The sequence below is a fragment of the Vespula vulgaris genome, chromosome 17 (assembly GCF_905475345.1).
Source record: "Vespula vulgaris chromosome 17, iyVesVulg1.1, whole genome shotgun sequence".
NCBI classification, from domain to species: Eukaryota; Metazoa; Arthropoda; class Insecta; order Hymenoptera; family Vespidae; genus Vespula; species Vespula vulgaris.
The window spans coordinates 2,081,314-2,106,322 of record NC_066602.1 but is presented as its reverse complement, the minus strand read 5'-3'; the positions used below and the strand labels follow the sequence as shown (position 1 = coordinate 2,106,322).

Genomic DNA, 25,009 nt, shown 5'->3' with positions numbered 1-25,009 from the left:
TAAACTTTATTACCAACTTTGCGTTTTTTTCCATTTGTCAATTCGTATCAACGATTAGCATTTTCAAAAGAAATCTTTCACCTTCCCCTGTGGGTCGGGGATAGAATATACCTACAGTATCCTCTGCTTGTCGTAAAAGGCGACTAATAGGGGTTGAGGTTGACGATTCGATCTCGTAAAAATTCCTGAGAGAAAAAATGTTACGATTAATCAAATGTAAACGATCGATAGAGATCACTTCTGGAATGTAATAGATGGATTAATGAACGAATGAACGAACGAACGAACGAACGAATGAATGGATGGATGGATTTATCGGCATCGTAAGTTTCATTATGTTTTAACAGAGGAAGATACTTCTGTATCGGTTATCGCACTGCTTTCAATCTGAAACATATATTACATCGAATATATAATTTCTATGATAAATTTCTATTTCTAATGGAAAAAAAGAGAAGTAAATTTGTCCAACCTCGACGGTATACGTCTTTAATAAACGTCGTAGTTCAGCATTTTGTTTCTTCAAAAATTCTGTTTCGTTGTTCAATCTTTGTCTTTCTTTTAAAGTTTCATAATACTGTTTAAGTCCAACGAGCAAACCATCCCAAAGACATTCTTTATCCGATGGAAACAAATCTCTGTACCTTTTCCAAAATTCTTTGATATCCTCGACGGTTAAACTTCGTGAAATTGTAACGTTCTTTTTTAATAATTTCTCTTTCAAAGATTCTGGTGTTTCCTCGCGTTTGATAAAATTATATTTCTCTATGAATTCCTTCAATGCTCTTGTAACGTACGACGCATCGATTTTTAGCAAATGTCCCTTTTTGCAGATCAATTGATTTCGTGGCCCGATCTCCTTTTCTTCCCATGAATTTTTCTTATCGTAATTGGAAGAAGTTGACGGTACATGTAATTCCTCTGATGAAACAGACGACGTAGTTTCTACCGAGGGAATATATTCTTGCGAATAATCCGTATCGACGCATGTATAAACGTTTGAACATACGTCTTGAAAGAAAACCTCTTCCTTTATAGTTTTTACTAATTCAGCAGCTTCTTCGTCTAATTCTTCGCCGCCGCAGACGGCAGGTACATCATTCCTGATTCGATGCAAACATCAATTTTACGTAATAATGATATACGATTTATAGATGCTCAAGGTTACATACGTGCTCGAAGATGACGAAGATTCCGTTATTTTATCCAGAGTTTTATCCAAAGCCGCACAATCGGGACAATAGGTATACGGCAGAAAGAAATTTAACAAGAATTGTATTTCCTCTTCGGATATTATGTTTAATGCCTGAAAGCATATAATTAACATCGTTTATTACTTTTACGACAAATTTATATTTTACAATATCTTCCGTTTACCTGAAAAACGTTATCTAATCTAATGATTATATTGTTCTCGGTCGTATACGGTATAAGTAACTTTTGTATATTTTCGTCGATCAGATAACTGGATTCCTTGGATATATGTTCCATTATGTGATTTAATAAACGTCGTTCCAAATTGATGTCTTCAAAGGTAACAGCCTTTTTGTAAATAATTGGCATTTGTCTTTTTTCTTGAGCCTCGGTCTTTTCTATGGTAGACAAAAAATGAAATAATTGGAAGTAATTTTGATACGTCGGAAAGTGTGCAATAATGTTACCTTTATTTATAATATTAATAGCAGTACAGTAAGAAGGTAAATCTTCCTTTGTCAAAATGTCTACTTCGGGTGGTTGCCACGGTAATCCTAATGCTTCTTCGTGTATAATTTGATCAGTCGTCAAGATCTAAAATGTCGGACGATGTTACTGCGCGCACTTTTATCAATCGACATTAATTATAAATTATTTCGTCGAGTTACTTTATCGACCAGCTCGTTGACACGTTTAACATTCATATCCCATACTTGGAAATATTTTTTGTCATTGATATTCGTAAAATATTGAGACTTCTCTTCGAGTTCTAATATATTCTTATGTGCCTTAAGAACTTGTTTTGTCAGTCCTTGAATTTCCGATCGGCTATCTTCCTCTAATTTGACGTAAGACTTTTTTAATTCGTTCATAATATCTTGAAGCCTGAGATAATAAGTATTACATAAGTATTACATAAGAAAACAATAGAATGTTTATTAGAACTTATTAACACCAACTTATTAATCCGTCTTTTCTGTTCATTTTTCATTATAGTATTTTCCTCCTCTTTGTGTTTAAGAACGGTATAACTATAATTCAGTTTCTCGACGTTTAACATGCACAAAGCTTTCATATCCTGTAGCTTCTGTTGAAGGTCTTGATTCTCCAATGACGAAGTTATTTTTTGAGAACGATATTCCTCGTGATGTTCCGTCATCACCTTCTCCATTTCTTCTTCGTATTCATGAATTATACTTTTTCTTTTTTCAATACCATCTTGATTGTCATTCCGTAACTTCTCATAGAAATCTTTCCATTTTTGCTCGAGCGTTTTCAACAGCGATTTACGTTCGGCGTCCAACACGTTGTTGATGTTGTCCAGTTCTTTGTCATAAGCCTCGCTGATTATATTTAACTGTTAACAAAATGAGACTTTCTTTAGGTCACGTAAATCGTATGAAAATTCATTGGAATCAAATAATGAATTTACAGATCAACCTGACGATCTATCCTCTCGATCAATACATCAATATCTTCGTCTTGCTTTTTCAAATCTAATGTAAATTGTACATCAGCGTTCTCTAGTTCAGTCTTCAATCCTGTAATAATCTCATCCTTTTTCGCCAATAATTCAAGACACTTGGCATTTTGTCGCATCATCTTTTCTTCTATGTCCAATGGATCTTTCGATGAAAAAATGTCGGACCATTTTTCATCGATCTCTTTAAACTTCAACATACACTCCTCGTTATCTCTTTCTAATTTATCCAACAATGCTTCTCTTGTTTCTTGTACTTTCTTACGTCGTTCCAATTCTCGAGCATCGTTTGCAACTCTTACATTGGAGATCTATATTGTATTGATCATATATTTTCTTGTTAGAATTGATCTCCTTGACAAACGGCAAGATTTACATCGTAATTTGATAATATAATAAAGTCGATACTAACCACTTCTTCGCCTTCTACCTTAATCTGTTCTAGGAATTCGGTACTTGTAAGAATCTGTTTTTCGATAGGAGTTCTCTTAACGATTTCTATGTGATCCGTTCCTTTATCCCTGAAAAATGAAATCCTTTTTTATTTTTGTTCGTCGTGCTTGAATAATCTAACTCGAGTAATTAATGTTTGTAGGACTTTCGAGCGAAATTAATCATGTTGATTTTTAATTAATTGTGTCTTGCTTTTTCTTGTTTTTCTTTTTTAATTCATTAAGAAGAAGAAAGTAAATAAAGAATATACTTATGCAGAGCATTCAAACGACGTTGAATTCGTTGTCTCCTGAACATTTTTCGTATCTTCGGATCCGACGATGAAAGTGATAATTCCATTGATACTTTCTCGGCATTTCCCAATTGCTTTTCTTTTGCAATCATCTTGTAATTATTTCTTTTTTCTTTCTTAAGTCGACAACAGATAAAGCTTTATTTATTAAAACTCGCAGGAATTTGATAAAGGGAAATTTTCGCTTTAAAAACTCTTTAATCGAAGAAGAAAATGCAAGAGAGAGTTTATTCAATGAAGTATGTACATTTGCTTCGTCGACGTAACATGAAATAGTAATACAAGTTTGTTTGATCAATTTGATGTCATATATCAATTACAGAAATAATTGTATGATAATTACCTTCGGTCGGTAATTGTTTCATGTCGGTAATTATCTTACGTCGATAATAACTACAAATTTACTAAACATTTTTACCCGTTACCGAATGATCATAGGAAGGTAATACCGTCGGTAAAGAAGATAATTTACGAGCACAACCGCCGCAAGATGACTCGATGTGTACGTATCGAAGTGATGCCGCCATTTTCTATAATCTTGCTAGTCATCCAATATCAAACACACGATAATAACAGTTCCGATATTGCGATAAACGTAATAATTTCGTAAAAGAACGAAACATTCGTACGTTTCATTCCAAAACAAATTCCTGTAATTATCATTCGATCTACATATTCGCGTTGGTCACAGACATAACCTGAATCCCATTAGAAGGAAAAGAAGTTTCCACAATTTTTATGTTCACGTCGTCCACGTAACATACGAATTCGATCATCGTAAGTGGAAAACCGTGTCTACTTTATCGCACTTTTTATTCGTATGACCGTCGAAACGATTAAAAATGACGAATATAAGATTGAAGAAAAAAGAAAAGAGACGAAAAAAAACTCTCGGTACATAAAATCAGCCAAGTCTCGAGACATACAAGTTCGTGTTTCATTGGTTAAAAGAACGTCGGAAGAGGATGACGCATTCTCCTTCATTGGAGTTCTCTCGCGTCGAAAAAGCAAAGAAATAATTCACGCGCACGTACGTACCGTTAGACTCGAAGAGAAACGTGGCAAGCTCCTGTGAAGAAGAGTTGTGTCTCTTTGACGAGAACAATGAACTCTTCTATCGTTCTCCGATAATGGGAAAACCTTGTGAACGAGGAACTACGTCTAAGAGGCCATTCAAAATGGCGGATTATAACCTATTAGTTTTCGAACGACCTTCAACGGTTTTTCTTCGAAGTTCGTACGAAGAGAAAGAGAAAGAGACAAACAGAGAAAATTGAAATTCTGAATCGATTTAATAGGAACGTTATAAGGTCGTAGAACGAATCGAATTCTTCGTGTATTTGTTCATAATGAAAGCATTATAGTGTTCCTCTCTCTCTCTCTCTATCTCTCTCTCTCTCTCTCTGTATCTATTTATCTTTCTCCTTCTCCTTCGGAATAGAAGACGAAAAGGGCAGGCAAGCAGACTAGCTTGAAGCATAGCACCTACTACATATACTCGTTTTACCGGCCTGCTGTCTCAAATGGTTGAACGACGCAACCACGACGCCGACGCCGACGTCGACGTCGACGACGTTGACGACGTTGACGACAACATTTTCTTGCAATACACGCGAAAGAGAATCGAGCGCGATCGATACTCTTGAACTGTAAACAAGGAGGATAAAAAAAAGGGCATGTCGTTGTTGACGACGAGAGACACATGACTCATGCTATCGATCTGTAGCTTATACGATCGCCTCGAAAGCAATAATCGAGTTGGAACTCTGTCTCAAAATTCTAAGGACTAGTAATCTTATTTACTGTACACTTATATAGAGTATTATCAAAGAAAAATTGAAGAATTCTAAACAAAAAAAAAATATATATATAAAGAGAGAGAGAGAATGTTTGAGAAATACGTAATAATTCTTCCGTATAAGGAAAAAGTTTCGTATGGATTTTCGTTATCCTCGTCAGCTGCCTCAACCGATTTCAGTTGGAATTCGTTCGAAAGTCGTTTCCGGTTAAAGCACTCGATAAAATAACTCGCGTTGGTATTAGAAACAATGCTACGAAGATTTTTCTCTCTCCCACTATTTTGTATTATTACTAGACTACTACTACTACTACTACTACTACTACTACTATTACTATACTATACTATTATTCTACTACTGCTACTGCTACTACACTACTCTGCTATTACTACCACTACTACTACCACTACCACTACTACTACTACTACTACTACTACTACTACTACTCGTCGTCGTTCTCTTTCTCTTTTGTGTCCCTCGAGGACGCTGGTCGATGCGAAAACACGATATCATATATCATTTTCGTCGAGTTTGTTTAACAAAAATACTCTACAGTCGTCATTTCATTCGCAACACCTTTAACCGTTGAACCAATCGGACATTGGAACGTCATCGTCAAGGGAACGTCAAACAGTTTGTTTCGTCGTACGAACGGGGCAAAGCGAACGAACCTTATGGCGGATCGTACCTACATATATACGTTTATACATATACATATATATATGCATGCATGCATACTTATACATCGTACATACATAAATATATATATATATATATACACATCATCACATACATAACATACACAGAAGCAACCACAAAGGCGCGGCGGCGACCGCCATAGTCGATGCCATGGACTCGCAACGGTCGTTGGTCGACACGAGTTTAGTGAAAACAAGATGGAGCATACGAGCGCCAGGCCCGTATATAGGCAAACCAGTTACCCCGACTATTTCGTTTATCATTTCTTTCATTTATATCCTCTTTTATTCATTTTTCTAACGTTCCAATCAATCGTGCGCTCTTAAGTTTGCATTTCAATGATTTATCTGATAACAAAAGTAACTTGATTCGTAAGAAATTTTTGAAAAGAGTTCAAGTTAGGCCTGTCGAGGCGAGTAAGTTACTCGATTCGATTGAAATATAACGAATTTCACGAGATAAGACAAGTGAGAATGCATTTATTATCGAATATTATTATCATCGTTATCACTATCATCATGATCATCATCATCATCATTATTATTATTATTATTAATGTTATTATTAAATTGATCGATTCTCTTGTAGAACGGAGAAAGTATCGAGTTTCTTTTCTTTCTTCACGTTCATTTACGAAAATTGTTTAGGTTAAAGGGACTCCGTCGTCCCCCTTAACAAAGGCTAAACTTTCGATCGTTAGTACGTACATACGCGTCAGGATGGTTAAGTACTTTTTTTTTTTATTATCCTAATACATAATCCAATAGTCCGTCTTTATTCTCTCTCGGTAGAAAGTACAGATGTCCCGGGTAATTGGCTGCACCTAAAACGGCCCTGGAGAAGAGCGCTAGAGAGAGAAAGAGAAAGAGAGAGAGAGAGAGAGAGATAACTAGATAGGGAGAACGAGAAAGAGAGAGATAGTAAGAAAGATGGCGGGCTTGCGTTGTGTCGTCGTCGTCGTCGTCGTCGTCGACGACGACGACACCAACGACGATGACGGTGCGACGGTGCAGGAGCGGACACTACGAGGGGCCTTGCAAGAGAGAAAAGGACGGAACGAAGAGTTCTCAAAGCGCGGTGCGAGGCAAAGGGATGTAAAGATAGAAAGAGGGAATAAGAGAGAGAGAGAGAGAGAGAGAGAAGGATGATCGTTTGAAAGAGAAGGGAGACACGGCGCTCTCGGCTCGGGGGTTCGGGTTAGCTCGTTCGACCCGTTATCCCTCCTCTCCCGGTGGCTCGAGATCTCCCTACCTGTCCTTGCTTCGATTCCACACGAATATAATTCTCTCTCTCTCTCTACATGTTCCCCCACTCGAGGAAGCTTTTCCGCCGGCAACGGCGCGGAAACGTTGTACCCCCACCATCTCGATTGGGTACATAGCGCTTGCGCGCGCGCGCGCTCACGGCACGTCACCGCTTAGTAGCCGACACGAACGTCCTACTCTCTCTCTCTCTCTCTCTCTTTCTCTCTTCTGTTTCTCTCTCTCTCTCTCTCTCTCTCTCTCCTATCTTTACCCCCACCACCTGGACGGCAACGTAGTAGCCGTGTTTTCCGTTTCCCCCACCAGACAGCGCAACGACGGCAAAGCGACGGCGGCGCTGCTTTCCCCCCACCACCGGGCGCAAGAGCCGACAGCGTAAGCAGGAACGGGAGCGGGCGCTAGCCAGCGAGCCGCGCTACGCTCCCGCCACGGTGACGTCACTTCGAGTAGTGTAGTGCAGTGAGAAGGAGCGAGCTCTTCGCTCCCGTCCGCATACGCTGCGCCCTCGAAACGTGTTTGTTTTATCGAGACGAGAAAAGGAACGAGAAAGAAAAAGCAACCTGGAAGAGTCACGAGCCAGAAGAGAGAATCCGATTGTAATCTCTCTCGGTTTTTTTTTTTCTTTTCTCCACGTACATACATATATTCTCCTTTATTATTTCTCTCTTTTCGAAATATTCTTCTCGAATATATATATATAGATACATATATATATATATATACACACATATATACATACATATATATGTAGAGAGAGAGAGAGAGAGAAAATCACTTCTCGCGAAGTGTGAACGCGCGTGTGTTTTCGACTTTTTCTTTTGATCGTATTCTCTTGATTATATTTCTCCATCAGTGGCACTGGGAGAACAGATATTAAGAAAGAGATAGAGAGAGAAAAAAAAGAGAAAAAGTGGGAGAGAGAGAGACAGAGAGATTGCCGAGTTTAACGACCACGACGTTCAAAGCACCCACTATTCAAGAAGGAGAGGGAGAAAAAGAAAGAGAGAGAGAGAGAGAGAGAGAGAGTGTGTGTGAAAAAGAGAGGGTGTATATCTCGTCTCGATTCTTTCGAGTAGTTTCCTTATCCATGGCGCGGGCAGTGCTCGTGAAAATGAGGAGTGTTGTGTGAAAGTAGAGGGGGAGTGGGATACGAAAAGAGATAGATAGATAGATAGATAGAAAGAAAGAGAGAGAAAGAGAAACAGAGAGACAGAGAGAGAGAGAGAGAGAGACGTAACGAACTCGGCAGAAACGTTCGACGAGAAATCACGCGGGAAGAGTGTCTTCGTCTCGAGCATCGTCGTTCGTTTTTCGAATACGCCCGAGAGAACTTAAGAAGAAGAAGAAAAAGGAGAAGAAGGAGAAGAATAAGAAGAAACATAATAAGAAGAGAAGTTCAACTAGCAGTGTGTCCTCTTCTCCAATTTGTCCAAAGTATTACATCAAAATAATCCCTCGTGTTAATTGGTGACTCCCCGCCATTACCACCCCCCCTCGGTCCAAGCAACGTTTTCGTTTATTCGTTACGGAAATTTTCTTCTTCTTCTTCTTTATTCTATTCTATTCTATTCTTTCTTTCTTTCATTTTTTTTTTCTTTTCCTTTCTTTCCGTTCTCCTCAAATACGGTGTTGTACGTATAATAACAAAAAAAAAAAGAAATATATATATTTATATACATACATATATATATATACATCGTCCGACGGAATGGATCGGCCGCGAGCTGTGCCCGTGGTGCCGTGGTGTGACGTGTGATTAAGCCCGTCTATCGTCCATATCGTGATTCAGTGGTGTACGATGTGGTGTTCGGCGACGGCCCTGGTCCTCCTCGTAGCCGTTGCCGTAAGTGGTGTCTTTTCTAAAGGCTCCTACTCCAGATCCTCCTATTTCGTTTCGTTAATACATCCGATCGACTACTTTATTTACGCGTCGACCTCGTCGTCGTCGTCGTCGACCTCGTCGTCGTCGTCGTCGTCGTCGTCGTCGACCTCGTCGTCGTCGTCGTCGTCGTCGTCGACTTCGTCGTCGTCGTCGGCGACGTCGTCGTCGTCGTCGTCGCCGTCGTCGTCGTCGTCGTCGTCGTCGTCGTCGCCGTCGTCGTCGTTGTTGTTGTTGTCATCATCATCATCATCGTCGTCGTCGTCGTCGTCGTCGTTATCATCATCGTCATCGTCATCGTCATCGTCATCGTCGCAGCCACCGCCGCCAGAGCTGCCATCACTAACGACGAGCAATTGTTGTCGAGGAAATTACTACAACAGTACAGCGGCTATTTATCATCATCGACGTTCCATCGACGATTGGATAGAAGACGATCACGACAAAAGCGTTAATATTATTAACGTCATCCTCGACGATATCGACAATAGCAACAACTATAGTAGCTACTACAGCGTTACTACTAGTAATTATATCGATACCAATAACAACAACAGCAGCAGCAGGAGTAATAGTAGCAGTAGTAATAGTAGCAGCAGTAACAACAACAACAACAGCAGCAGCAGCAGTAGTAATAACAATTACAACAACAAAAAGAACAATCAAAACAACAGTAACGTTGCTGACATCTTTATCAACGATTTATTCTACGTTTATTTCATCCTTATCAACGTCATCGTAAGCAGCGGTATCAGTAGCAGCAGGAGCATCAGCACCGGCAGCAGCACTAGCAGTAACATCAGCAGCGGAAACAGCTACTACAACGATATCATCGTTAACAACAACAACAACAAGTTCTACTACAACGGTAGCAGCAACAGCAGCGGTAGCAGCAACAGCATCATCGTCAACAGCAGCAGCAACAACAGCAGCAGCAGCAGCAGCAGCTTTCGTGCTAGTGACTAGTGATCAATCTTCTTTTTTTTTACTTGTCGTTATTTCGATCCCTCCCTCGCCCACCCCCCACCCCTTGAGTTTTATTACAAGGGAAAGTGAGAATACGTTTATACGCGAATAAGTGTTCCTTTGTTATAAGTGGTGCACGCAGGAGGACGCCGCCCCTCTTTATATTCATCTTCTTCCTTTACTTTTCTTCCTACTACATTAATTTTGTGCGTACAGTACGCGTAACTAAACGACACGCGTAGTCGTCCAGTTTCGTGTCGTTTCGTCTCGTGTCGTGTCGTGTCGTGTCGTGTCGTGCCGTGTCTTATCGTGTCGTGTCGTGTCGTGTCTTATCGTGTCGTGTCGTGTCGTGTCGTGTCGTGTCTTATCGTGTCGTGTCGTGTCGTGTCGTGTCGGCGATTCGCGTTCTTCTTCGTCCATCTTCGTCGCGTGACGAGAAGAGTCGCGTGTGTCTCTCTCCGACTATTGTGCTGCTCCAGTTAGAGAGATAAAGAAGGAAAAACGTTTTCTTGGTTTCAACAAAGGGATAGAAAAAGAAAGAAAGAAAGAAAGAAAATATATATATATACACAATATATATACATACGCATATATATATATATATATATATACGTAGAAAAGAAGGAAGAGTTTCTTCTATTCTTTTTTTTTTCTCTCCGTTTTCCTCGCATCTCTATCTGTATATTAATTCAGTGTGGACCAGGAAAAGAGAGAGAAGAGAAGAATATACGAATATAATAATAATAATCAGTGGTGTGAGATAGGTGTCTTCGTAAAGTGCCCATCCAGCCGGTTGTATACATATATATATATATGTATGTATGTGTATATATATATATATATATTATCATCGGTCTAGTGGTTGTGTGTCGTTATACAGTGCCGCCAAACGATACCACAACATCCGATCCCAAATGAAGAGTTCGGAGCAAAATGGTTAGAGAGACACGTCACCTGTGGGTTGGAAATCTGCCGGAAAACATCCGAGAGGATCGCATAAGAGAGCATTTCAAACGGTAAGTCGTTGAATTGTTGTTTGTTTCCTTTGCATCAGCAACAACCAATCGTTTATCTTACTATTACTATTACTATTACTATCGCACTATATTACCATACTATATTATTACTACTATTACTATTACCGATATTACTGCTGCTATTGCTGCTGCTGTTGCTATTGTTGCTGCTGCTATTGCTATTGCTATTGCTATTGCTATTGTTGCTGCTGCTGTTGTTGCTGCTGCTCGTTTCTTGTTATTGATTGCATTTTAATGTTTATACATATTTACATATGTTTTTTTTAGTTCTTTGTTCAATTTTTATTACAGAAAGTTTTTTTATTTAAGAAAGTGAAGAGATATATATATATATATACATATATATATGTATGTATATGTATATATGTAGTCTGATTTGAATTATGTTTCGAATATTTCATGTTTCTCACTCGTGATTCGTCGATATAATCAGAAGACATACTTATTAAGGATTATTTTCATGAATCCATCCATCATATTTTATTTGAATTATTTTCTGTTTACGAAATTATTTATCGAATTTCTTTATTCATTCAAGGTTAACGTTAAAAGAAGAATGCTTCCTTTCTCTTAAAGTGGGTATAATCTTAAAGTCGTTTCTATTGACAATATTGTAATATTATAATATTGTTGCAATATTTATAGGGGAAATTAATGATTTAAACGCCTCGATAACGAAGAGTAACATCAATCGAAATGATATTTCTCTGTTTCATTGCACACATCCGGTTTAATTTTGTACATTGTAATACAATATACACGATATCTTATACCGTTCGGCAATTCGTTAAATGAAAACGTTTTTTTTTTTTCTCAATACGAGATATTCATACTCTTATTTTTAGTTGATTAAGCCTGTACATATTCTGTTTCGATAACTGAAAGTTTTTTCTTTGAATGATCTTAGATCTTATACTTAGTACTTTTAGATCGTTTAGTTTGAAGATTCTTCACTTGTGAAAGGATCACTATGAAAATGAGGATCTATTGTCCTAAAGTTGACGATTTTGATTTATGTTGGATGCTGTATAAGTAAGCTGGAAGGTAAAAGAAATTCGATGAAAAGAACGGAACAGTCAAAGGGAAACAAGAAAAGAGGATACATAGAAGGCTATTCGTTTAGTACCTTTCTTTCTATATAGAATAAAAAAGAAAGAGAACCATTTCTATGGGTGGGTATGACGCTTAGAAATTTTATGTGGTGCTATGAAAAATATATTTCTTCTGCTATGTACACACACACACACGTATATGTATGTATGTATGTATGTACACGAAAAAAAAGAAAAATAAAATATAACAGAAGAGTCATGTACAGTATATATATAATGTGTGTGTATACGTACATACATAGTACACTACTATATTCTTACATATATATATAAAGTATATAGTAAGTACTATATATTTCATTATAATAATACTACTATATATTAACACAATAATATATATATATATATATATATTGTATGTGACTCTCCTGTTATATTTTCTTTTTCTTTTCTTCTTTTTCTATTTTTTTTTCTTTTTTTTTTCCTTTTCTTCAGATAAAAGAAAAGAATTGACACGAAAAAAAACAAAGTAAAATTTGGCGGGACGATATATTCATATTCGAACATTTTCGGGGAAGAGCCTTTTTGTCTTTCATCTTTTTCTCTCTTACGCAGTGTTTCTCTTTCCAAGTACGACGCAATGTGAATGTTTTTGACTCTGTACGTAGATTGAGAATCTTGAACACGTACGATCGGAAGGAGGCACCCACGTACGCGCGCGCGGACGAACGAACGTCGTGCGGAGGGCCTTGGCTCCTCTCTCTCTCTCTCTCTCTCTCTCTTTCTCTCTCTCTGTATTTCTCTCTCTCTCTCTCTCTCTGTGTATTTCTTTCTCTCTCTCTCTCTCTCTCTCTCTTCCTCTGTTGCTGTCTCTCTTCGTAGCGTGAACGCGCCGTCATTTGTTTTTTCCCCGAAGTAATAATAGCTGAGGACAGCCATTTTGAGAGCTCGCGGCGGCACGAAGTTATTGTTCGGCAGTGACTCTCCATCCGCGGCTCTTTTTCTTATGTTCTCTTTTTCATATATAAAGTGATTTGTTAGTAATAATAATCGTAAAGGAAACAAAAAAAGTTCTTTTGCGTTACAATATGTATTTGTTTTTATTAATGATTCTTACGCGTTGAATACGTAATTAATTTCTACATGTGTGATGTAACGCTCCTTTTTTTTTTTTTTTTACTTTTTTCTTTTATCTTTTCTCTCTCTCTCTCTCTCTCTCTCTTTTTTTTTACCTTCGTCAGAAATGTAAGAATAAGTTCAGGATATTTGAATATCATGTTTACGTGTAAACTGAATTGTGCAGTAATTATTGCATGATATGGAGTAACCAGTAACTAAACAATATGGAGTATATCTGGAATGAATTATAAAAGAAGTTGGTTAAAAGTTTCTAGTACTTATTAGTTCTACGAGAGAGAGGAAAAAAACAACATTATGAATCTAAAAAAATTAACCTAACAAATTGATCTAACAAATTAAGTTAAAAAAAAATTCGATAAAAAAATGAAAAATTGCTACCGACCACCCTATATATATATATATATATGCACGAGTGATTTCTCCGAAGTGAAACGACATACTTATAAAAATTACATCCTATGTAAGATATTTATACGACTTGACTTTTTTTGGAGGGTATCATTTTTTACTACACCATATGCATACATACATACATACATACATATATACGTTTGGTTGTCTATCGAAAGGAACACCTTATAAATATTCCAAAGGCAGAACTAAGTTTGACAGGCCTGCAACGTAAGCAATGAACTTCGTCTCGAGGCTATAAGCTCGAACGATAAGAGAATAATGAGTTATTTTGTTATATGTCGAAAGAGAAGAGAACGAGGAAGAAGAGAAGGGAACGAAAAGAATTTCTTTATATACCGCGACGTAAGCTCTCCAGTGTCTCTCAACTTTCGGATACCCGAGAAAATTATTCCGAATAAATATTAATCAATAAGAAAATAACTTTGAACAAATAACCAATCGGATCAAAACTATGTATAACTGTGTTTCTTTCGTTCTTTCTATCTTTCTTTCCTTTTTTTTTTTCTTTCTTTCTTTTAACAGAAACATCGAAACGTAACGTGACTCAATTTATTGAGAATTCATTTCATTTTTAAAGAGATAAGAAATTCCTGATCTTTGATCGGAACGATATGAAATCTTTCCATCGAAGTAATATAAAGAAATTGTTGACATTCCATTAGTCAATTTCAAAGAGCAGAATTTTTATAAGTTGGTTAACCTAGTCTTGTTCCAAAGTTGGCGTCGCTTGGGGGCAGCCATTTTGGTGAAAACAGAAACAAAAAAAAAGGGAGAAGAGAGAAAAATCTGTAGCACATCCTTATGAAGAGTAGTAAGAGTAAAAGAAGAAGGAGGATGATCGGTGTCCGAGAGTCTCGAGACTTTTATGTCTCTTGATTAAACCTCATGAAAGTGCAATGGAAGTCTTTTGATAATTCTTTTCTCTCTTTTTCATCTTTTCTTTCTCCTCCCACTATATTAATACAACCCACCACCATTACCATCGTCACTAGTACCACCACAAAAGAAAATAAAACGAATCGTTAAGGAGAAAGATAGAGAGAGAAGAGGAAAGAAGTGTTCGGGTCGATGTTTTTGGAAAAGGATGTAGTTCGCGGCGAGATCCTTCCGACAATAAATTTTCGTTCCTCGAAAATGCAGACGGCTGGTGAACGTTCCGACCGTTGCCAGAGGCGCTTACACGCCTTCACGTGCCAGCTGGCGATTGTGCCTTCGTTTCGTTCGTTTCGTTCGTTTCGTTTGTTCGTACGTAAGTATGTACGTACGTTCGTACGTTAGCTCGTACACCGGCTACGAACTTACGGTCGTCTACCGTGCGTTATGGTCTTGAAGGTACGCCCTTAAAATGGCGGCCGACATTACCGACCTGCCGCTGACCTCTCTTTCTCTTTCTTTTTCTTTCTCTTTCTCTTTCATGGCACGTTTCACTTTGGGAAAAAGAAGATTGAAGAACCGAACGACACTTCTTCTTCATCCTTTGAAATCCTTCGTGCAAAGTCGAAAGTGCTGACCTCGAAATCCCCAATCCGTCCCTTCTAACTTCTTTCCCCAAAGAAAATATTATAGTTTTCAAGCTATGAACGAAATATTTTGAGGGGAATTTTTGAAAAGGATTTTTAAGAAAAAATTCTTTCTTTTTTTTTTTTCTTTGAGGGGAAACTGCGTACGTTGAAACGTCTAATTTATTACATTATTTTTTGTTTGTTTCCTTAAAATTATTATTATTATTAATATTTTTTTTTTTCGATTTAATCTATATATCCAACACAACCTTACATTTTTATCGTTTTTACAGTCTACTTGTAACTTCTTTTTATAACCACGAAGAGGAAAGCTCCTCCTACACATGTATTTACATTGTTATACATAGTTATACATAAATAACGATGAAGTTTGTTTACGCTCTTCCGGATGTACGCTACGATAACGCGTTACACCTGTGAGATTTACATACACTTACACATGTGTACATATATATATATATATATAAATTCTCTGTGCATTAATTATGCTCTCGATGAGAATTCAGCCATAAAGAAAGTACATACATGCATATGTACATATGTAAATATATGTATTGGCTAGTTGAGAGAACTAGGTTTAAACTTGGAAAATTTCACTGCATATATATACATATATACATACACACACATATATATTTACATATACATATATATATATATACGCAAGAACAACGTACATTTCTTGATTCGATCGTGTTAAAGATTTTGCAATAATAACAATATAATAATATAATATCATAATATAATAATAATAATAATAATAATAATATATATATACTTGCGTACGTGTGCGCGCACGCGTGCGTTCCGTGTGTGGCGGTTTGCCGGCTTATTTTGGTATATTGATCGCGCGTTGTCGGCCATCTCTCCCCCTCCTTCCCCGACTTCGCTCTTTGCCCTATCTCGCCCCACCCCGTACCTCGTCGCATCCCCTTGCACCCTCGCACATATATATATACACACACACCATTTCCCATCCTCTTCTTCCATCTATCTCTTTTTATCTCTCATCAACTTTCCCCTTTTTCGTGTTCTTCTGAGTCAGGCAACCGAAAAAAAAATTTGCAAAATTTTGTATCCTTTTCTTTCCTTTTTCTACTTTTTTTTTCTTTCTTTCTTTCTTTCTTTCTTGTTTGTTTGTTCTTTTTTTGAATCTAAGCCGCGAGAACATTCAGACATTTTCCTCGTTTCTTTTGTTTCGACGATTCTAATTGGTGGAAGCTTTTAGCAATGGCCTTGAAATCGTTTGGATTATAAAAAGAATAAGAAATAGGAGATTGTTGGGTGGAAATGATAGAAAAATGTATGATGAAATTATTTGAAAGTCGAAGAAATTTCTGGAATTCTTCTTAGAGAACAGAAATTGTCATCGTGAGCTCGAGAGGCCTTGTGACATTCGCTGATGTCGGAGATCGAAAGGTTAGCGTCGATTTTGCCTCCTCAGCGCGTTCCACCAATGGGGTGAAGTTAATTGCATTACAAACGCTGCTGTTGCTGCTGCTACTGCTACTGTTGTTAGTTACTGCTATCCTTCGAAAGGGTAGAAGTGAGAAAGCGTGCAAGTGAAAGAGAGAGAGAGAGAGAGAAAGAGAGAAAGAACTATGAGACGCATATAACGCGTTTTGTTTCTTTTCTATTACTTCCGTCCTCTTTTTTTTTTTTTTTCCTCATAACACATAGATCGTCTATGTACGTATGCATATGGATATCTATGATATACATATATTCGCTCCGTTGCTTTTTACATCTCGTTACACTGTAAAAGAAAAATGTTCTTTTCAAATGATAGTTACTAGCTAACGAAGTTTCTTTCTTTTAGGAAAAGCAATCTTAACAACTGGAAGACTTTAAAGAAAAAGGAAAGAAAATTTCAGTTTCCTATTGGTCGAATTAACAAAAAGAAAAAGAAAGAGAGAAAAAAGAAAAAAAGTAATCAAGTTCTCCATCGATAGACTCGTACAACGAAAATTCGCCGAATTAATCAATCTTTTTATTATCGGTCTGTTTGAAGGAATGAATCAAGCTTTTTATTAGCCGATTTATAGAAATGAAAAATCCCTCGAATTAGTCAGGGTCTTCTTCTTATTGATCCATTTTATAGAATGAAAATTCGAATTAATCGAGTTATTTATTTTTTTCTCTCTCTTTTTTTCTTATTAGACCGATTTGAAAAATAAATCGTACTTTCTATCGATTGGCTTATTTAAACGAAAGGAAGAACAATTTTTTTTTCATTCTCTCTCTCTCTCTCTCTCTCTCTCTCTCTCTCTCTCTCTCTCTCTCAAAAAGAAAAGAATAGTAGTAACAGCACCTGTAGCATGATAGAGAGTTGACGATACCGCCAAATTTCTTAATCCGTCGACCCTGTTACGGTATCTGGCAAACGAGCGGCATTGCGTTTCAGGCCGAACGCGACGTGGCCTCCCTCTTACATCTCCCCTCGCTTCACCTCTCCCCTGACTCTACCGCCTCCACCTCTACCTCTACCTCTACCTCTACCTCTACCTCTACCTCTACCTCTACCTCCACTTCCACCTCCACCTCCACCTCCATCTCCACCTCTACCTCTTCGTCCAACTCTTCGAGCGCGACCACCTTCTTCTCGCGTGTCGCGTCTCTCCTTTCGCGGTGTTGCCAGATCGAGCACGTTGCCTCTCCGTGCATGGCACCGTCTTGGCAACGTCGCAACGTTCGTTCCGTTCGCTCTCCCCCCTTCTCCTCTTCCTCCATCTCTTCTTCCTCCCCTCTCTCACTCGCTCCCCTCTCCGTCTTTCTTGAGAGACTCAGCAAACGACCGAACACGACTTTCACAGCCTCTACGGAAGAAGGAACGTGCATACGTTGTACCTCGCTACTTGCTCTCTCTTTCTCTCTCTCTCTCTCTCTCTTTTTCTTTCTTTCTTTCTGTCTCTCTCTCTCTCTCTCTCTCTCTCTCGCCTTCCCTCTCCCTCTTCTTCCTTCACCCTCGTCCTATCTTTCTTTCTCTTTCTCAAATTCTCTTTGTTTCTCTCTTTCTTCAGAGCTCGCATATTATTGGTCGACGAACGGCTTGCTTGCCTGATAGCCGACGTTCCTCGGATGTACTTCCAAAGACTACTCGGCTCGAGACGCCTAGTCTTCGACCTGACGTACACTCGCGTTGTTATTCTATCTCTTTCTATCTCTCTCTCTCTCTCTTTCTTTCTATCTCTCTTTTGATGCTTGGAATAGCATCCGATCTTTTTTTCTTTTTCTTTTTCCTTTCTTTTTTTTTATTATTAATTTATTTCTGTTCTTATTTTTATTTTATTTTATTTTATTTTATTTTATTTCTATTCTATTATTATTATTATTATTATTATTATTATTATTATTATTATTATTATTATTATTATTATTAGCTCGAAGAGAATGCTCCATGTTTTTGCATGAAAACAAATGGAAGAAGAATTTATCTATCGTGAGTGTGATTATGTCGTGAGAAGAGAGCTAACAATTCGTTGTCGTTCAAGACCAAACGTTATATTCTTATCTTATTATCATCATCATCATCATTATTATTATACAGAACAATCTTTCTAATCTGTACGGTATCTGATTAATTCCCTAAGTGTATTTTGGAGGTTAACTCTTCATTTTCGAACTTATCATATTCTTCGTAAATACGAAATTAGCAGTATTGCAGTGTTGGAAATGTGAAATATTTGAGTTCGAGGATTAGTAAAGAGAAAGATCGATTTTAAAATAATAATCTTGATGGAAGTTCGATTTTAATTGCCACATCGATTACTGTTTAGTTGTATGTATCACAAATCAGAGATGTATCAAAAGTTTCCACGAGATTTAATTACTCTTTTACGACATTTTTTTTAGGTTATGTTTTTTCTTTCTTCCGTTTTTTTTTTTTTTTATAGATTGTACAGTTACAATCGTAGGAACTTTTGACCCACCCAGTAGAATATACAGTATGTTGCTACAATACAATTGATCTCGTTTGCAAGCATATCCAATATATTTCGTCATCGTAATATATATATATATATTATATATGTATTAACAACGTACACATTTACGTAGAACACATAGCCAATTGCTTTTATGTATCTCTCGACTGACTTTCACCAACTGAGGCCGAAACGTACCGAGTTTTGGAAGATGGGTGAGGATGTTGCGTACGAACTTATCCTGAAAACATCGACTCTCAAAAATACTACCATCGATACGTTCATAGACCCATATCTTTCTCTCATATTTAACGCGTAAATTTCCAACATTTGGAACAAAGCATTAAAAATAAGAAATTCTTTTCTACCGTTTTGACAAGAGATTTTCACGAACAAAATTAAAATAATTAATCTTGTTTTCATATAGTATTCCATATTCGTTGAGAGTTTAAGATCGAACACGTAAGACGCGAGTATGTACCGTTCAGTGACCTTCCTTATTAGTTCTTAAATGATTCTTGTGTGTCCTCGTTCTGCACGAAATGCAATGAGGCAAAATTAACGGTACGCTGTTTTTTTTTCTTTTTTTTACTTTTTGTTCTTTTTTTCCTTTTTCTTATATGTATTTATATCATGCTCAATCTCCGCATGTACTTATAAATATACATATGTATATACATACATACATATATATATACATATACTCGCGTTAATTTATAGTACATTCTCCTACATAGATTCTAATCATACTTAAAGCCATATTTAATATGGTAATTAAAAGAGAGAAAGGAATGTCTTCGATCTTTTAACGAAGATTCCGAGATATCACCAAGTATTAATATTTTATCATAAAAATCACGTTCAACGACCATAACAATGCTAAAGAATTAAGGGCCAAAAAAAAACGTTCCTAGATTATTTTAAAAATCAATTATTCTTTTACGAGACTTTTTTTTAGGTTAACTTTTTGTTTCTAGGTTGGAAAACTATAAATATAAAAGGAACTATTGATTCGTTTAGAAACTTTTGACACACCCTGTACACAAATTTCTCTCTCTCTCTCTCTCTCTCTCTCTCTCTCTCTCTATCTGTCTTTTTCTCTTTGTATTATTGATGTCTTTTCATCAGTAACGTTTCGTTCTTTTTCACACGCACAGCATGCGTCATCAGTCCGTTCCTTAGTTCACACTGTGCGTTCCTCGTTCCACTACGTTTCTTTCTTTTTGCTGTCTCTTTGTGTACAGGGTGCGTGTCTAAGTTGTATTTATTTTTCACAGGGAAGAGATATATCTTTTTTCTTTCTTTTTTCTTTTTTTTTTTACACTTTCTCTTTTTTTCTAAGAAACAAAAAAAAAAGAGAGAGAAAGAAAGAAAGAAACTCACAATTTTTCGAAAACTGAACTTTTCTTATCCCCACGAGAAAATCGTTGAACATTTTTAGTTTAGATAATAATTAAATGTTTCTCTCTCTCTCTCTGTCTCTCTCTCTCTCTCTGTCTCTTTCTCTTTCTCTCGTTCTTTCTGTCTTTGAATAGAAATAAATCTAAGTGTAATCTAAAAACTGGTCGACCCCAATAGTAGCTAAATTAAGCTCACATCTTGCAGTTTCTGGTTAATACTATTAATATAGATAACTAAAAGAAAATTGATTGAAATGACATACGAAAAAAAAGAAGAAGAAGAAGAAGAGGAGGAATAAAAAGAACACATTTATTATGTAAGATTGGCCTAGAAAAAAAAAAGTTTCTAGATCATTTAAAGAAAATCAATTACACTTTTTTCACGACCATTGAGATTAACTTGAATTGTTATCGGATTGTAAAATTACCTGCATGTTGTATATAATTTTAAAAGTTTCAAAAAAGTTGCTTAGGAATTCCTTCCTAACCTATCGAGATCGAACAAACCCATCGAAAAAAAAAAAAAAGAGAAAAGAATCAAATAAATAATAAATAAATAAATAAATAAATAAATAAATAAAAAGAAGAAAAGAAAAAAAGAAAAGTCGAGGCAAAATAAATTCGTATAACCTAAAAAGGAAATCAACTACTACTACTACTACTACTTCTTCTTCTTCGTGGAATGTAACGCTTCGAGGAAGGCAGAATAAGTGGGAGAGAGGTAAAAGGAAACACGAAAGAGGAAAATGTTGTGTGCAACGTGACACAATTAGGCCCCGTATACATATACATATATATATACACACATCACACACATATATAAGCAATCGTTCCCGAATCCGAAGGGTGAGGCCTTGAAACGTAGCAAAAAACGTGCGTCTGACTGGCTGGCCCCGAGAACGGAAGCAACGTTGCCAACCCAACTGAACCCAACCCAATCCGATCCAACCCAACAACACAACGTCGTTGTAGTAGTCATTCGCTGCGAAACTCATCGTTGTTGCAACGTTGCCGATAGTAACAAGCAGAGCAGAGCAGAACAGAGCAGAACAGAGCAGAACAGAACAGAACAGAACAGAACAGAACAGAACAGAGAAAAGAAGAGAATAGAATAGCAGAAGGGGGCCCCATCGATTATTCCAGGTGCAATAATATTTTCTTCGATCCCTCTGGGTCATTCGACGTGCACGGATGCATCGTTCATGGTCGAAGAGATCACGAGGAAGACTATCGAAATTATGTATGTCAAATACAGGCTGATTCAAAAGTTGCGCTGCAACGATTTTTAACGAACGATTGTGTTTTTTTTTAAGGTTGAATCTTTCTTCTTTTTCTTTTTTTTCCTTTTTTCTTCTAGATCTAATAATAATATAATTGTGTCTATATATGTATACATATGGATATATAGGGATACCCTGTATTTCTGCTGCGTATCTATTCTCTTCTCTTTTGTTCCATTCTTTTTTTGTTTCTTTTGTGTTCTTCCTCCCTTTGTTTTTATTCTTTTTGATTGTATTTATTTCATCTTTTTTTCTTTGGTTCGTAATTTATAACGATGGCGACAGAGAATTGATAGGATGTACATGAAATATCGTGAGACGATGTCTGACTATATAACACTTCCGTGCTTCTTATCTCCGTTGTTTGTCACGGTACGATAGGAAAAATTCTTTGCACCTGATTATTATTATGGCTGTTCTAACGGGATATCTGATAAGCTTCGAGAGGATCTAATCTTTGTACTTTTCTCTTTTGCACGAGTAAAGCATTTACGTCGTTTTTAATAAAGTCGAATAATAATGTATAAATAATTATTATTTCTATTTTTTATTTATTTATTTATTTACTTTTTTTTTTCAACTATTTCATACACGATGAGCAAACAAGTTTCCAAAAACGTGATTTTTATGAATCAGTCCCTCTTTTTCGAGACTGTTAGGATCTCTCTTTTTTCTTTTTATTTATTTATTTATTTTTTTAATTAAAACTACAAGGGAAGATTAAACGCAAGACTAAACAGTCGCCGGAAAGATTATTCTTTTTTTGTTTAATTAATTTTTTAATTAATTCAAGAATTTTTTTGATCCACCCTGTTGTATATTATAATAATCAAACCTTTACACACACACACATGTATTACTATATATAATACATATTTATTATTTAGATATTGCTATATAAACAATATTATTTATCTTTATAAGAAATTAATATGCAAAATTTGATAAATTTTTTCCTTCTTTTTTTCTTTCGTCATTTTTTTCATCATTTTTTTCTTATGTTTTTATAATATTTCAAACACGTAATGTGAAACGATGCGAAGTTATATCGATAAGAAAAAAAACGTATACGTTCGTAATGTCGATGATATCGTTAGGTTCGTTAGGTTCATTTTGAAAAGTACTCTCGTTGTAAAAGTCAACGAGATGTTATCGCGTCTCGAAGAACGATAGAGCTTCGTTCAATACGCAATAGGTTTACATTTAATTTCGTTGCGAAAACGTTTTCTCAGATAATGCCAAGTGCGTATCAGTATTCCCTTTCTGTCTCTCTGTCTGTCTCTCTCTCCCTCTCCCTCTCTCTCTCTCTCTCTCTCTATTTCTAATTCTATTTTTCTTTGAAGAAACCATTCAAGATAATATATAATGATATGGGAGATAGTATCTGTTTCAAAAATGAAAAATAAATATTTTATAAGGTATACACGTACAGACAGAAAATACATTTCAATTAATTTGAAAAATAATTATTTCGAAAAAAAAAAAATGATTATTATATCTGCTCTCTTAATATATTACTATTACAAACTATTATTACTACATCATATACTTACAATTAATATAATACAATTAGTACAATACATTTAATCCTTAATGAATTGAATAACTAATATACAACCAACAAATAAATAATACAGTAACAACAATTAATATACAATCATAAACATATAATGAATTGGATTGATAGAACAAAATAAAACAAGATAAGTAAAATATATCATAATCTACTTGCTATTATGGAAATAAGGACCAAAGAGAGGTGTTACACCTGCAGTAAGAAATGAAGTAGAAGAGGAAGACAGAGAACGTTGAAAAAGAAGGAAACAAGAAAGGAGAAAAAGAGAAAGAGTGGAAGAACAAAGGTGTTATATATTCGACGTGTTCTCTTTTTCTCATACATTCGGTTGATATTTTTCACGTGTGGAGAAAGAATAAGTAGAGCGAAGCTCCGTTTGAAACGCCTCGAGGGCTCGAGTAATCCAAGATCCGGAACCAGTCCGAGACATCCGGACTTTGGGCTTGCGAAGTTCTTCTCTGAGGCTGGACAAAGGAAAATCGCATAATAGTTCGAGCGAAGAAAAAGATCCTACCTACTACTTCACGAACTACGTACGTACCTACATACATACGTACATACATATGTAGTACTCTGTACCTATCTATACGTTGATACGTAGGTACGTATGTATATATATGCGTGTACTACCTTCTATATATAACGAATATTCTGCGTGCTCGTCCAGCGAAGTAGAAGCGATCACGACGAAAACTTTCCACTGAGGAACAAATAGAACGTTAGAGAGAAAGAGAGAGAGAGAGAGAGAAACGTGTTTACAACTGCGCACGATATAGGCTAAAAATGATGCCGTTATCGATTTATCGATTGGCATTTTTCTTTCTACGAGTTCACTCCCCCGCTTTTCTATAGTATATAACATACATACATAATACGTACCCCTTCGAGTAGGTAAAAGTAAAATTGTTTCTTTTAGTTTCTATAACTTCGTCATAATAATCCTCATCTTCCTGCCCCAATTTATCGAGAAAGAAAGAAAGAAAGAAAGAAAGAATATTTAACGAATGAGTTCCTTAATATTATCCTTCGATGTATATAGAATATCATCACCTTGCCTCCGGAAGTCGAACAGTCGAAAAAAATTTTTCGTTAATTATTGCACTTCCCTTCTTTTTCTTCTTCTTCTTCTTCTTCTTTTGTTTTGTTCGTGGAAAACGATTAAATTCAATTAACGATTTACGAAGAAAAATATCTCTCGAGTTTTCCATAAGGACTTAAAGAAAAAGAAAAAGAGAGAGAGAGAGAAAGAAAGAGAGAGAGGGCATAGAAATTCCTGTTGTTTTATTTTCTCCGAGAATGGTCTTGCCCAGAGTCTCTTGGCAGTCAGGTAACAAACATGCCAAGCTAGGTAGAATCTAGCAAGCAAGCAAGCAAGCAAGCAAGCAAACGAACAGGCATGAGCAAGGAAGCAAGGAAGTAAGGAAAGAAGGAAGGAAGAAAGAAAGAAAGAAAGAAAAGCCAGAAAGGCAGACAGGCAGGCAAAGTCAACCAGTCGATGTGAAACAGCAGCAACAGTAACAGCAACAACATCAACAGCAGCAGCAGTAAGCAGTAAAACAGTAAAGTAAAGCTGGCAGCAGCAGCAACAGCAGCAAGCAAGCAAGCAAGCAAGCAAGCAGTAGTAGGAAGAGGACGTGGCA

General features: G+C 36.5%; 2 protein-coding genes and 1 long non-coding RNA gene across 45 annotated transcripts in view; 1 reads left to right on the top strand and 2 right to left on the bottom strand.

Moving 5' to 3' along the window:
- Positions 1 to 102: 102 nt before the first annotated feature.
- LOC127069919 (dynein regulatory complex protein 1) lies at positions 103 to 7,327 on the bottom strand. 7 transcript variants are annotated; one of them, XM_051007633.1, is made up of 10 exons: positions 3,763 to 7,327; positions 3,378 to 3,531; positions 3,087 to 3,195; positions 2,635 to 2,985; positions 2,154 to 2,551; positions 1,863 to 2,079; positions 1,378 to 1,788; positions 1,173 to 1,306; positions 473 to 1,103; positions 103 to 387 (listed from the first exon to the last, which is right to left on the bottom strand). In XM_051007633.1, the coding sequence occupies exons 1-10, from the start codon at positions 3,782 to 3,784 to the stop codon at positions 334 to 336; spliced, it is 2,481 nt and encodes an 826-aa protein (XP_050863590.1). In that variant the 5' UTR covers positions 3,785 to 7,327; the 3' UTR covers positions 103 to 333. The 7 variants fall into 7 exon arrangements, with proteins under 7 accessions (XP_050863590.1, XP_050863595.1, XP_050863592.1 ...); XM_051007638.1 differs by having other exon boundaries at positions 103 to 1,103; positions 1,378 to 1,592; positions 1,662 to 1,788; XM_051007635.1 differs by having other exon boundaries at positions 103 to 1,103; positions 3,378 to 3,535.
- Positions 7,328 to 10,776: 3,449 nt separating this feature from the next.
- Positions 10,777 to 25,009, top strand: part of LOC127069911 (protein split ends) — a 68,329-nt gene continuing 54,096 nt past the window's right edge. For 34 of the 37 annotated variants that reach the window (XM_051007600.1, XM_051007612.1, XM_051007621.1 and 31 more), the window contains exon 1: positions 10,777 to 11,040. In XM_051007600.1, coding sequence (XP_050863557.1) covers positions 10,958 to 11,040 — 83 coding nt within the window. In that variant the 5' untranslated portion in view covers positions 10,777 to 10,957. The remainder of the gene's footprint in view (positions 11,041 to 25,009) is intronic. The other 3 variants (XM_051007582.1, XM_051007581.1, XM_051007583.1) reach the window with 2 other exon arrangements.
- On the bottom strand, positions 17,440 to 18,548 carry LOC127069945 (uncharacterized). The gene is made up of 2 exons (XR_007783799.1): positions 17,726 to 18,548; positions 17,440 to 17,695 (listed from the first exon to the last, which is right to left on the bottom strand). It is a non-coding gene; the product is annotated as an uncharacterized LOC127069945 (long non-coding RNA).

What these genes read in the sequence shown, in the direction of transcription:
- LOC127069919 (XM_051007632.1), bottom strand. Translation starts at nt 3,784, where the DNA reads ATGAAACAATTACCGACCGAAG. An exon ending in GAAACAATTACCGACCGAAG is followed by an intron (nt 3,532 to 3,762) that starts GTAATTATCATA and finishes GACTTAAGAAAG; the next exon opens with AAAAAAGAAATAATTACAAG. An exon ending in CAGAAAAGACGGATTAATAA is followed by an intron (nt 2,080 to 2,153) that starts GTTGGTGTTAAT and finishes TTATTATCTCAG; the next exon opens with GCTTCAAGATATTATGAACG.